Below are 14,807 nucleotides of genomic sequence, written 5' to 3' on the forward strand. Positions count from 1 at the left end.
GGGAGGAGGACAGAAACCCTAAATTAAATTCAATGGAAATTAAGTTGATGATTTTAAACCCTAATCAGTCTTTTTGATTTCAGCTTGTGAGATGTAGAACGGATGTGATGCTTGGAAAAGTTCAAGGAAATTAGTCGGGTTAGCATGTCGGGTGCAAACCCAGAGGTTTTATTGGACCCTCGTGAGTCATGACGATAACTCTGATCTACGTGAAAAGTTTCCATTAGCTTCCAGTGTTCCAACTCTGAAATTGAGTGAAGCCATTAAGATTTTTGCCTCATTAATCTGTGTGGGTAGTCGGTCAAACCAGCCAGAGGGGAGACAATGATACTCGCTGGCAGAGCTGATGAGGAGGCTAAGAAACCTATCCAAATTAATTAATACTCAGAGTGGCAACCTTCAGCCTGCAAAAATAACTCAATAAGTGCAATTATTATAGTGTTTTTTAGATGGTTTCGCATTCAGATGGCATCTGTGAATACCCTGAACGAAAATGACACACAGAAATGAGCCATAAGGGCCGTCTGTTATCTGGTGCGTTCATGCTCAGCCTGTACATCTGTTAAAAAGGGAACCGTCGTCTCAGAAACCCGAAACAAACCTGTTGAATATCTGAACAAAACAACCAACAGCCCCCCAGATCTCTAAATCCTCTCAAGGAAGACTTCCTTCAGCCTAAGGGATTTTATTGACAAAAGCAACATCTGCAGGTCTGAAGTGGAGACAGGAGCCACTTCCCATGAGGCAGTGCTGCAGTTCATCACTGTCTGACGCTCAGGACTCGGTGCATTTCCTCTTATAGGGAGGCTAAAATGACTTCAAGTGGAATCGCTGCTCAGGTAAAACTCGGTGCGACACCTGAGTTTGAGTCATTTCTGCAGAACCATGCAACAAGGCTTGAGAAATGCAGTTTTTTTTATTAGTTTTTTTAGGCAGAACATTTTCCTTTAGTCTTTTAAAGTGGGACAGACTGGTGCCTCTCAGGACTTCCTGAACGTCTTTCAGAGTTTTATAAGGAAGACCATGAAGGGCTCAGCAACCGTCACAATGAAATCAACTGGTTTCATTGTTTCAGGCTGTTCTGTCCCTTTGTGCTCCTGCCTGTCGACGCATGTTGCCTACTTTTTAGTAACACATAATACACATGTTCCTTCCTTAGTGGGAAAACGTTTTGGATGACGGATTAATGAGACATTAATCAACACTTTGATGTGTAACGATGGCACTTGACAAATTGTTGTGGTTTTATTAAAAGTACTTTGAACCGCCTTTTTGCTGAAATGTGGTATGCAAATAAACTTCATTGGTTAATTGATTTAGTAAAATAAGATGTGTGCCTCTGCATCTAAGGGGGGCAAACAGTCACTCTGGCAGACATTTTCTACAGGAAATGTCTCAGGTAGGACGACGGTAATGTTGATATTACCCTGAACCTTTAAGGTGGAGCTGATTGGAGGAATGCTCTTAGTATCTTCATTTTAAAGATTTTTTTTTCTTTTTGAAATTTTATATTTTATTAGTAAGATACTGGTAAAATGTAAATGAGAGTTAAGCTCATCTTTAGAATGAGTCTGAAGGATGAAGCTAACATCTAGCTTCAGCTTTATTAACTGCAATCTTGAACCAACACTAGTGGTCAATGCAAACATGATATCAAGTCTCTTTAAATTGCTTTTTAAAGGATATTTACTCAGAAATGATCAAGTATTCACATAGAAAATAGAAAGTAGAGGCGGTGCACCACCAAAAATCTTCCTGTGTGAAACACATGCTGACAACGGACCGCCACGTCAGAGTTGGCGACACTAACGTAGAGCAAAAGTTTTGTAGCCGTTTAATCAATAAATGGTAATTTATTGATTTGCACACAGCGTTAGGTTTCAAGCTCTGCTGACTGGAAACAAAGCACATGCTCAGTTGTCTGTCTGCGTTTCACACAGGAAGATTGATGGCGGCGCACCGCTTGACAACTCCATTCGTCACGCGAATAATCACTGACTTCTGCATAAGTAATGTCGTCCAAACCAAAACCCGCCAGTGGCTTAGAGGCTTTTAGGACAGAGTTTGATTAAATAAACGTTTGTGACGATTTTGAGACTTGAATCATTGTAGGATGAAATAAGTCAGCTCTGGTCTTGGTCCTTATCCAGCTAGGTGTTGATTTCAGCCTCTGGAACCAACTAATCTAGATTCATGCTATATGAAGGGAATCATTTACTCCTGATTACTTAAAACCTTCATTATTACTCTTGGAAAATCCTGAACTTCTTTGGAGCTCTTTATTCATTTACTATATAGATTGCAAATCACAGGGTTTTACTTTTCGCCGTCTGTAAGCACAGAGAGGGGGGCGGCAATCCTCCAGAGAAAATGATACTTGAGGGGTTTAAACCACTTATGGTGGGCATTTTAACAGCGCCGCAGTGCTAATACTGTTCAGGGGAGATTGAGGGTTTGGGGTAATTAGATTCCAGAAGATAAAAAGTTTAGAGAAGCATATTGGAAGCACAACTTTTAGGTCTCGGATTGATTTATTACAAGGCTTTAATGGAAAATATACTTTTAAGTCTCTTTCCTATATTTAACTTTGGGCCATAACCCTTAAAAGCTGACACCATTCTCCCGGATCAGAGTCTAACACAGTCTGACAGCTTAGCTCGAAGATGATCCAGAGGCTCAAATTTTCAGGGATTAGATCAAGGTACGATCGGATCTTTATCAGATAACCTCTTTCGGTAAACTCAGACCAGCGGAGAATCTCACGGGCGTTAGTTCTTCACGTTCTTCGGCTTTTATTTCTCTCCCGGCCCGTGATGGGTTGGCATTTTAAAGATTTGATTGCTCTTCATCCAGACCTGGCCTTGCAGTGACTCTTCGTCAGTCGCCGGTTCCTTTCTCATTCTTTCCACGAGTTGGGATGGAATAAGTGTTTGAAAAACCTCAGAGGATTTTGACTTAAATCTGGGTGAGATGAATGTCCTCATCCTCCCTTCGCCTGCTGATTGCTCAGGTAAAAGTCAGACATCGTCATCCCTCGTGTTCGGGTTGAGCCCCCAGTTAGCTGTAAGAGGAAAAAGCCTCCATAATCCACCTTGTAATATTTCCCCCTTTTTGCCCCGCTGCCCACTCAGATGGTTATGAGGGGAAAGAAACGAGCGGCGAAACACAAAGCCACTTGTAAGCAGGAGGATAAATGTCACTTAGTGAAAGCTCATTGGTTGCTCTTAGGCTCCTTTAAAAGAATAAACATGCTTGTGAGCTCTCCTATAGGTCAGTTAATCAAATTCTGCTCCTGTCTTTATTTTTAATTTACAGCCATGTGTTGAAATGTTTTATACGCTTCCCCTGTGTGGATTTCAAGAGATTTATGTTTCGCATTAAACTCTCTAACTGAACATTAACAGCTTCTGTTTTTTATGGCTAGGTGCATTACGCCTCTGAAAATTATTTTCTTGTTATCTATTTCTCCACCGCACAGGCCTTTTTTTTTTTTTTTACGATTCGAGTCGTTTGCTCAGTTTTAATGGCCTTATTATATGGGGAGAATAAGTCACTTTAAGCTGTCTGACATTTCCCAAAGTGCCATTTGTTTTAATTTGTGGATGTTTTCCTGGATATATTTTGCATTTAACGAGGAGGGGATTCGGTCAAATTTCGTCTTGATGGTTCTGCCATGTATTCCACTCACCCGATGCTATTAGATTAGCTTCGGTTAGCTTTCCAGCGGGGAGTTTGCTTTTAGGGTTTGCTAAATGTGATAAATGCGCTGGGTTTTCTGGTTTCATGGACATTGAGATTAAGTCATTGACAGACATAGCTTGAACACGGTGAAGCAAGGATCGGATTTGGATGTAATTTATTGCACTACGTGGATAACCGTGGTCCAAAATTATCGCAGTATTTTCACAAGAAACTTGGGTAATAATTCCAATAACTATTATTTTTATTGCTTCTAAAATAACATAGCCCACTGATCGTTATTTATGTTCAGTTATTGTTTATTTTTGCTTTGATACATGAACCTGAGCAAAAGCTGCGGCACTTATACCCTTTAAATAGTCAGTTTTCAAGTGTATTAATAAGAACCAAGGGTGACTCGTCAATCATTTTAATATTCTTTATGTGGTTTGTGCAACTGAGCACATTTTGAAACAATTAAGTTTCCAGTAAGTGGACAAGAAAATATGTTTACAGCGATGCATGTCTGTTTGTGCTTGAGGAGTACGGTCCATTCAGTTGGACATAAACCTGGCATCTAAACACAAGAACCTCAAACCAGACGAATGGACAATTTTACTGCTTTTGAACTCATAATTCAGCTTTTTTTTTTTTTTTCATTAAAACATCCTTCACCTCCTGCCTCCGCCTCTCTGAATTTGGGTCCACTTTGAAGCAACACATCAGGACAAAATTTTAAGTATTAGGAAATAGCAAAATTTGAAATGACTTCCTTCATTTGGTAGAAAAGCTTCTACGCTCACTTGAGGTGAGTTTTAAAATGTTTTTTTTTTTTTTACTTTGCCGAAGAAGAGTTGATGCAAAGGGAGATGGAAACACATTTACTTAACAAGCAGTGATGTGGAAGGCGTTTTCCCATGTTGTCATCAGTAGACTAGCGTTTTCTTCTCTACGTCTCGGCACAGCATGTGACATCGCTAATACCAGCTGACATGACAGAACAACTACAACTTGAACAACAGCAACACTGTCCTTGCAAACCAACACCTTTTCCAGAGTGAAGTAGTGTCCAACCTCTACTTCCTGTTTGCTACAACCGTATGTAACAACTGATGACGTGCCCTGGTTTTGCTCCAAACATTTTAAAAGTTCTCTTTCACCTACATGTAATTTGGATGGAAACATAGCTGCAGTAACTGTGGACTCTTTACACTACGCTTGGCTCTCTGACCCTACATGTGTCTCAACAGCCTTGATCTGTGAGAGCGTGCATCGATATCACTCTGCACTGTAGCTATAATGTCGAGGAGTGGGTGGATTGTGGGTTGCAGCGTCTCGTGTTCAGCGACAATGTCTTGGTTTGTATGACTGCTATGTTATCTCTGAGCATACGGAAGCGACGGGAGATGAGAAAACGCCACAATAAGAGGAAAAAAATCCTGAAGCCTATCAATAGTCAGACTAATTGCAGACATTTTGATGTTAAAGCAAGAAGGTCTGGTGAGTGGTTTGAATATTTTGGCTTTTGGACCGCTAATGCGAGGCAGTTTTCTGTAATCTCCCGATGCGTTACCATGTTTATTCTCCCTTGTGGAAAGCCAGCGCTCCCTCTCTGTCCAACATGATGGATTCTTTACGTGAACTACGAGTGTGTTTACCGAAGACTTACGAGGCTAAAGGTGCCCAAAAGTGCGCCGACTGTTGCCTCCTTCCCGCTCCAGCTTCGGCCTCTGCGGCTGTAAATCAGTCAGTCCTGCAGCTCTGGCCCCACTCACCTGCTCACAGTAACCTCCTCATCCACCCCACACGTCTGAGACGGCCAGACAAAAAAACACATCCATCAACGTGAGAGGGTGGACCTTTGGACCTCGTATTAGCCCAAATGTTTACAGTAGAAGGCATGCGGCACATTTTGAGCAATTGTATGATGAATTGAGTTTAGGATTTCTGCATCTGTAAAAGTGTTTTCCAGTCTGTTATAAATTTTTGTAAGGCTTCTGTGTCTTGGCGTTCTTCTACTACTGGACTTGTGAAGCTTTTATTACCTTCTTGATAGGATTAGAGCTGCTGCTGAAACGACAAGCCGTCTGTTGTTTTGCTATTAGCCGTACATATGGTAGTGTGAGTCTGTTTTTTTTGCGGGAGGGGATTCTATCCGTCTTTTGTAGCTTGAAGATAACAAAAATAAAAGTCCCCAAGCGAAAGGTTTCGCTCCCTGTGTGGTCAGTGCTGAGCTGCACCGACTTTGGCGAGTCTTGCTGCTTGTAAGCTGTGTTTTGTTGCAGACAAGAGGAGGATTTTTATCCATTTTTTTTGCCTGCTGAGAGGTTTCTATTGCTGCAAGATTATTTGACAGCTTTGGGTTTTACTGCTCTTGTTTTCTATTTATGTTTTTGTGTATCTGCACATTTCCTAGCAGGTTCAGTTTAGAGGGCCGCAGCTCAACCTCCGGCTGAAGAGATTCTTCGTTCTGGACTCTGATTTTTCAGATCAATATTCTGGTTGTGGTCAGAAGTTTAAATGCACTCATCAGAATGGTTGTAATAGCTTTCTGGCTTTTCATGATTCATTTAAACGATTTTTGTTTTTTTGTTTTGTTTTTTTGTTTTCAGGGTGAACTGATCAGAAATAAAGATTTAATGACTTGAGTAAAATTTCCGATCGAGTTTATTGCCGGGTCTGTAATTGATTAATCGCAATTAGTCACGTTTTAATATAAAACAATATATCAACAAAGTGAGCAACATTGTCAATTATAAAAACCCTTTTTGCTGCTGATTTATTGTATAAATAGACATAAACAAACGTATTTATTGTTGTTTGCAGATGTTTGTTGTTATCAGATTTTATGATACAATCCAGCTCAGGACTTTTGTCCTGAGCTGGATATTTAACTTCCAGACGAAGTTAAATATTCAGGCTCAAATGTATTCATACACCCACCCACACTGATGCAGAGAAAACACATTCTGCTTTCAAAAGTGAAAAAACAACAACTTCTAATATGAATATTACAAGCTTATTTGCTTGGCTGATGCACCAGATTTTAAGTGCAGTCTGTACATTTTCTCTCCCATTGGCCTAATATTAGCCTCCTCTATGCTTTGATGCATTTTTGGAATCGGTTAGTTTAAATGTCCTGCTATTTCCAGGTTTGCCATCATGTCCACTGTGACCGCATGTAAATGTGTGACTGATGTCCCGTTGGATGGTTTTGGATTGTAACTTGATTATATCAGAAATCTGCACAAACTCAGCCCTCCTTGCATCTTACCGCTACATCTTACCGGCTTTTAAAGTTCGTCTTAAAACCCATTTATTTTACTTGGCTTTTAACTCCTGCGGGATCTAGTTTTAGAGTGTATGTTTTTGTTTTTAAACTGTAAGAGTTTTTTTTTTTTTTTATTATGCTGTGTTTTAATGTACAGCACTTTGTATCAGCTGTGGTTGTTTTAAAGTGCTTTATAAATAAAGTTGGTATGGTATGGTATGGTACAAACGCGTAAAACACAACAGCTGTCCAGCAAAAACTAAATCCACATCTGGCAGATGAATCGCACAGCTTGTCTGCTCTCATAAACACACCGATACGAAGTATGTGTGTGTTTTTGTGCACGGCGGTCTTATCTCCTACATGACGAGCGCCATCCTGTTCCGTTGCATCGTCTCTCTGGTTATGTTTCCAGATGATGGGGGGCCATATGGGCCCCATCAATCCTGAGATCCACCTCCCTTTTCATTTTGGCGTGTGAAGTTCTGCGATACGAGCCGCGTTCGGTTACATTCGAGGTTTCGAAAGCTCAGTAAGAATCAATACCTAAAAGTTTCACCAAAGGCCTTTTTTTTTTCTTTCCAGAGAAAAGTTTGTCAGTGTCTCTACTGTACACGTGTAATTTGTTATGATTTATATCAGTTTCTTCTTCCCTTTAAATGCACATTTGGACCTTTTTTTTATTTAAATAATTTTATAGTTTTTGTTTCTATTCCCAGTTGTTATTCAACTCTGTTTTAACACAGCGGACAAAAAAAGGGGAACAAAAAGGATCTCAAATCAGGTTACCACAGCTGTTTAAGCTGTGAAAGGAAACCTCTGTCCTCGCTTTACAGCTCTAATTGTTTGTCCGGCATGAGATATGGCAAATCCCTTCATGCTGCACAAACTTTGATTCGGTCAAATCCGTTTAGAGTCGAGCACAGAGGATCCCCACAAAGACGGGGGGAGAAAGTTGTCCGTCCTGCGTTACTCGATGTGACGTTAGAAGCCTTTGCCCGCTTTAAAATCTGGATTTGTAAATGCCACACTCGAGCAGCATTCAGCTCGGCGCCCCATACGGAGCTGTGTTTGTAAGGACGTCTGCTTGCATCAGGGTCGTTGTGCCTGATGTGGCCCAGGCGGCTTTGTGCTCCTCTGTAGGAAACAGCCTGAGCCTGGAGCAGGCGTTCTCTGCTCTGGTTATTGCTCTCACCCTGCTGCTCAATAATAATCAGCGCGCTGATTAGTCTGTAGAAAGGCAGCTAGTTTAGTGTAAAAAAAAGAAAAAGAAAAAAGGCTTTTCTGTTGCATAGGAGACAATAGAAAACAATGTGGCAAAATGGGAGTAAAAAAGGTTGTAGCTAATATTTACAGTACCAGGCAGAATCATTACTATGTGAACATTTTTGACATGTTGCAACAAATGTCAAGGTTTTTTTTCTTACCGTACTGACTCTAGAGAAATTGTACACATCCGTACCTCAAGATGTTAGCTGCGCTTTCCAAAGCCACAAGTCTGGATTTGGAAAAATGTCAAGAAGAAGAAAGCTGCTGTTGAACGAAGGTCCTGAGAAGGTCGTGTTTGTAGTTTGGCACAAGCAAACATGTGGAAGAAGATGCTCTTGTCAGACGAGAAAAGAACTTACATTTCCGGCTACTATCAAAACCCGACGAGTGTGGATGTGCTGGTGGCAGCGTTGTGCTGCTGATGGTTATTGTCAAATCAGAGCTAAAAACACGACAATAAGGGAAATAATACAAAATCTGCTTAGAGGGAACAAAATACTTGAGGTTGGGGCTGAGAGTTATTTTCCAACCCTGTCAGAACTTCAACGGATTGGTTAATATGAAAGCATATTTAGGTGTGAGAGTGGCCTAGTCAAAGTCCATACCTGAATTCAGTGTTTTCACACATTCTCCATCCAGTCTGACTGTGCTCCAGTTTCTTTACAAGGACAAATGGCTATAAATGTCGATCTGTAAATGTGAGCAACTAGTGGAGGAAATCTGCTTCTTCAGGTTGAGTCTGAACACAAACGCATCAAAATTTTACACCATTTTTTTTAGTCTATAAATTAAAATCCAAAATTAAGAAAAGGAGGACATGAATACGTTGTAAGACACTGTAGTTGTTTATTTTCTTCTACTCCGTCACCCATGGTGATGTAACCTCTCACCTCCACTTGTGCATCAAATAAGTACCGAAAGTGACCGTCTTGTTCAAAGCCAATAGTTTAGTTTTGCTAAGTAGAAATCTGAACTCTTCTTCTTCATATTTCACAGGAATCTTTTTCTTTAGTCCCTGCTGACCCCTCCGTCTCTCTCTCTCTCTCTCTCTCTCTGTCGCTGTCTTCCTTAGCGCTCAGCCCGTGGATCTCCGCGTTCTCCCACCCTGGCGTGAGAGACTACTCGCAGCTCACCCTTGACCTGACTAGGGATGAGCTTATTGTGGGTGCCAGGTAAGAAACTGTAAATCCACTCAGCTTCTCACCCTACAGAGCACATTACTGAGAAACTGATACCCTTTCTGACTCACTCATCCAGCGCGGTTTTCGGATAATGACGCCTCTAACTTGCTCTGCTGCTGCCCCCCTGGACCAAGTTAAGCTTTAGATTTTGGCAGGAGGAATGAATTTGAGAGAAATGCGTCATGCTGCGGTTCTGTGTGTGTTTGTGTGTTTGTGCGTGTGTGCGTGCGCGTGTGTGTGCGTGCACGTATGTGTGTGTGTGTGCATGTTCTGATGAAAGGATATGAGCTAAGCCTGGTTTGGCCTTGTTAGAGTCATTCACGTCGAAGTAACACTGATATTTCATGAATTTGTAATACCGCCGACTTCCATTGAACTGAAAACAATAATTTACTGAGCAGCAATGCAGCTTCTTCACACAAAGGAAAAATCACTCATACGTTTCTTTTCTTTCTCATCCTTTCAATCCAGAAACCACCTTTTCAGACTGGATCTCCGTAACCTCTCGCTAATACAGGTAGGTTTGTTTGCTTTGCTTTGTTTTGTTTATTGTCTGCGGCTTTAGGAAATTATTTAGCTAAATTTCATAGCTTTCTTTTGCTTATTCTTACACTGTGGGTTTGATTTAACATGGGATGACTGTGGTTTCTTGGATGGAAGAAATAAAAGTTTCCCATATCACAGGCTGTGTTTCAAATAATAAATTATCAGGTTGGAATAAGTCCTTCACGTTTGACCGCCATATTGGTTGAAGTGTTATTTTTATGCTTCTCTCAATCTAAAGTGGTTCTAATGCCAGAAACTAATGAAAACCCTCCTTTTTTGTGTGTTTTCACCAGTAGAATACGCAAATTAAATAATACGTGAAAAATACAGAATTATCCACTTTATATGATGAATGTCAGTGTCAAATTTATTAATATAGCACTTTTAAAAACAGGTTTAAAACTGCACCAAAGTGCCGTGCTAAAACAATAACACAACAGAATAAGTCGATAAAAAGAAAAAGAGGAAGAAAAAAAAAATAAAAATAAAAATAATAATAATAATAATACGAATTTCATTCTGACTCATTTAAAAAGGGCTTTAATTTAACAGCAATCAATAGCTCTGAAGTAGATGCTAACTTTAGCGTTGCTAACTGCTTCATATTCATATTTATGCAAAGGCATTTAGACTATCCAAAATTTCTGCTAGCTAATACGCTTCTTATCAACACAAAAGGCCAAATCAATCGTAATTTTCTTTTATGCTTCAAAATAAAAGCGGCACAGATGAATCAACAGGGTGTCAAACTCGAGACGTGCATCTCCATATCCTCAACACACAATGAAATCTTACACTTGTTTCACAGCAACAACACGCTGCGTCTTGAGACGGTTTGATTCGATGAGAAATGTCCAGTTTGGTACATTTAGGTTTGAATATTAGAAGACGAATGTGACGGAGCGCCTCTTTTTCCTGCTTCCTGAACAACCTCTGTTAGTTTTCTGTTTGACTTTCTGTCTACAAAAGGCATGTTTGGAAATGACGACGTGTGATGTTTACAGCCTGCAGTCATATGGAGCCCTTCTGCTAAAAATATTCAGTTCAAATGTGTGTTTTCAAGCAAAGGAGCTTTGTTTAATGGGATTTTTTTTTTCTTTTTTTTACTTCAGGGCTGCTATTTCACACTTGCTGCTTATGCCTAAAACAAGCACATTTCTGCTCTTGTGTTGAAAATGCCTCTTGAGCAGCATCATTTAACATGCTACATTTTAGCTCTTGTACCACAGACATGAATAATAACTGGAGGAAACATCACATAGAAAATGTCCTGAAAGTTTGTGGCTGTAATACATTCATTTATATTAGGCTTTTTAACTTCACCTGAAGCTATAATATTTGCTACTCAGTTATTTGTGATACAGTAACAGCATGAACAATAAGCTCAAGATTTAGTCCATGTCTGAATATGAAACACAGATGATGCTCCAGTCTGTCCATGTTTCTCTATTTACTCATAAAATATATTTTACGTCACCTTGACGATACGTCGTGTTGGTTTTGATGTCTTGATGTTTGTGGTGACATCTAGCAGAAAAAGTTAATCAGGTTGGTTTTCAAACGCTCCAAACACAGATGACGCATCACTACTTTGGTTTTAATGAAGCAGATCTTCTGGCACCGTGAAAACGTTTTAGTTAATGAAACGCAGGAACAAAGCAGCTGGATTGAATCTCATCTTTATCAGCTGGTATCAGTCAAAAAAAAAGAAAAAAAAAAAACCTTCATCCACTTGCAGTAGAAAATCCAGTAGCTAGATCAGCCGTAGGCGTTTCTTTGTGTGACTCTTTGCCTCTCAAATTGTTCCTGAGGATTATTTGTACCCCTCTTTACGGTCCTTCACTCCACTGAAGCTTTCAAGGTATTTTTTGATGTAAAGATCTCTGAATGCGACCGTGGCTGTGTGGGTAGAGTAGTTGTCTTGTGATCGGAAGGTAGTAGGCTCGATTCCAGCTTCCTCCTGCAACATGTCAATGGTGTATAAATGCTGTGAGTGTGAATGGGTGAATGTGACTCTAGCGCTACAGAAGTTCAGTCCATTAACCAACCACAGCTTTCTGATCAGACTCAGGTCTGGACTTTGATTTGTCCATTTCTCTTTTGAGGCTCATTCTCCAGGCGATGATGTAATGTTGACTCTAAAATACTTTAATATATACTGCTCAAAAAAATAAAGGGAACACTTAAACAACACAATATAACTCCAAGTAAATCAAACTTCTGTGAAATCAAACTGTCCACTTAGGAAGCAACACTGATTGACAACGGGGACCCTCGTCGGGTCAATCAGTGTTGCTTCCTAAGTGGACAGTTTGATTTCACAGAAGTTTGATTTACTTGGAGTTATATTGTGTTAAGTGTTCCCTTTATTTTTTGAGCAGTGTACTTTAACCAGTTCCTAAACTGTGCAGCAACCCCAGATCATCACCCATCCACCGCCGTGCAGACAACTGATCTGAGATGGTCTGATATTGTACAGATGTTTTATTTTATAATCTTTACTTTTTGTTTTCTCTTTCTGTCCAGCAACATATTAAACTGAAGAACATCTGCATGTCATAACTCCATGCAAAGCATATTTTGCTTAAGTGATCTACTGGAGTTAGAACAGATTATGATAAATGTAAACATTTTCATGTAAGTAAATATACGTTTTGAAAAGGACATTGTCAAAAAAAAATTAATTAGTGACTTTTTTTGGTGCCACTTTTCATCTCTCCAGAGATGTTCTTTTTTCCCCCTTTCATATTATTATCCTGCTTCTGATGTTACTCTAAGCAAATTTAAACGTTGATTTGCATAAAACGTATAGAACGTTTTCCTGCTACCTTTTCAAAACGGCGACAGATGTGACCCGAAATGTGCAAAATTCAGCTGTAAAGAAACGAAAGTTCAAGATGAGTGAGTAGATAGTTGACGATTCCTTGAGTTATTTCCTCACCACTCTTCTCGCATCCTGAGAATTGGAGATTTAACTGATTCACTTTGTGTGAACAGCCAAAAAGATTATCATTCAATCCCCACCAAAGGAAAAAAAAATGTAAAAAAATTCACCACTCGGGCTGTAAAGAAGCCAGAATTCGACATGCATCTTCTTTTTTTTTTGCTAATAGCTTGAATCACCTGGAAAACCATGCAGAGGTGTTTAATGTGCTTATTTTTTTTTAGCTGTTTTATGTTGCAGAGAGGGTTTAATTAAGCAGCAGAGCTTCGTGGATGATTTTGCACATTCTGTGAAAGGCTTCTGGTAACACTGGCACTCAGCAGGAAACAGCTTTGGTATAGTTAGCACAAGGTTGCTTTACTGTTGCATCACACATTAAAAATGACAAGCCCCAGGTTTCTCCATGAGTCTGTGTGATTTAGACCGAAATATCTCTGCCACCGTGGGAAGAGAATCGCTGTGCAGTAGTGCAGGGTTTCATTCTCTAAATGAATCCGGATGTCTTGCTTTTAGTTTGCCAAACTTTCCCCAGCAATCCTGCTGACATTTTGCACTTATTGCTGAAGTTTTGTACTGAAATAAAGGAGGCTCGTGTCTGGCGACAACACATTTCAAACCACAGCAGGCGCTTGACCGTTAGGGAAATATAGAGGTGCGCTGTTTTACCGCCGAACGGAGACCATAGCTATGAACTGTGTGCATGCGTTTATTTTCGTTCACAGTATGCCTTGACTTCTGAGGCTGATTTTCTATCGTTTAGTTAACGTCTGTTTACGGTAGAGTACTCAATAAACCTTCTGCTTGCTTTTTGATCGTATCGTCTGTGTGTCGGACATTTAAAAACTCCGTCGTGTTTGAAGAAGTGAGCCATCTGCTAGCTGCGTTTGCTGAAAATTGCACAGTTCAAGAATAAGTGTATAATAGCCGGCTTTTCTCGACATGGAGATATCAGTTTTGTTCTAAGCCCAACATCAGCATCACTAAAATTAGTGTTCTCAAATTACAGAGATTCACTGCCTTCTTTGGGGGAGAAAAGGGGAAAATATGATCAAAATTACAGACCGTCTGCTGCACCTCGTCATGAAGGATGCAAAATGGTTGCATGTATGTTAATATGAAAGACATTTTTGTGATTTCTGTCTGCTTGAAATTTGTAGTTTTATGGAAGATAGTGATATGGAAGATACTTTATACTATAAAATGTGAAAATGATACAATCTCATATTTATTGCCAACCCTGGTTAAGATGTGGACAAAAAAACCTTGAAATAAATTCCTGCACAGTGAGCAAGAGGGTTAGATTTTAAGTCCCCATGACAACCATGTTATCGCTACGTCAACCAGTTGTTTAGGAAAGAAATAGCTTTTTGTGTCCTACCATCACAAATATTAACATTTAGAGTTTTCTAGAGCTTTAAGTCAACCTGTGACCAGAATAAAAATGAACTATTCAACAAAACATACTTTAATAAAACTGATAAGCATGTGGGAAACCCCCCCCCCCCAGCTGATATCCAAAGATAAGTATGGTAAAGGACCTGTCATGCTGTGGGCCTGTTTCCCTGGAAACCATATTGGAATACATGGCAGTGGTGACTTTTTTGTAGAACCAAGATTTTTTTTAAATTTAACTGCCAACAGAAAATGGAGAACAAATTAGCATTTGTTCTTTCAAGAGGAGGATAATTTATGACGTACGTCCAGATCAACACAAAATGAATCATAAGCAGATCCAAATCCTATAACCTGTGGGCTGAGCTGCCGACAAGCATTCATACAGCAGCGTCCAGAGCTATTAACTGTCCAGAGAAAGTATGCAAAGAGTGACGGTCAAAGTTCCTCATGCTCCAACCGTGTGAAAACATTCATTTTTAAACTCTGGATTTATGAACTCGACGAACCCACACGACGGGGTTTT

The 14,807-nt window shown here is 39.9% G+C and overlaps 1 protein-coding gene across 7 annotated transcripts in view; it reads left to right on the top strand.

Annotated features, from left to right (window-relative positions):
• sema5ba (sema domain, seven thrombospondin repeats (type 1 and type 1-like), transmembrane domain (TM) and short cytoplasmic domain, (semaphorin) 5Ba) overlaps positions 1–14,807 on the top strand; it is a 221,888-nt gene that overhangs the window by 102,385 nt on the left and 104,696 nt on the right. For all 7 annotated transcript variants that reach the window (XM_081600568.1, XM_081600572.1, XM_081600576.1 and 4 more), the window contains 2 exons: positions 9,291–9,390; positions 9,871–9,916. In XM_081600568.1, coding sequence (XP_081456694.1) covers positions 9,291–9,390; positions 9,871–9,916 — 146 coding nt within the window. The remainder of the gene's footprint in view (positions 1–9,290; positions 9,391–9,870; positions 9,917–14,807) is intronic.

The sequence above is a fragment of the Poecilia reticulata genome, chromosome 2 (genome assembly GCF_904066995.2).
Source record: "Poecilia reticulata chromosome 2, P_reticulata-male-v2, whole genome shotgun sequence".
Lineage (NCBI taxonomy): Eukaryota > Metazoa > Chordata > Actinopteri > Cyprinodontiformes > Poeciliidae > Poecilia > Poecilia reticulata.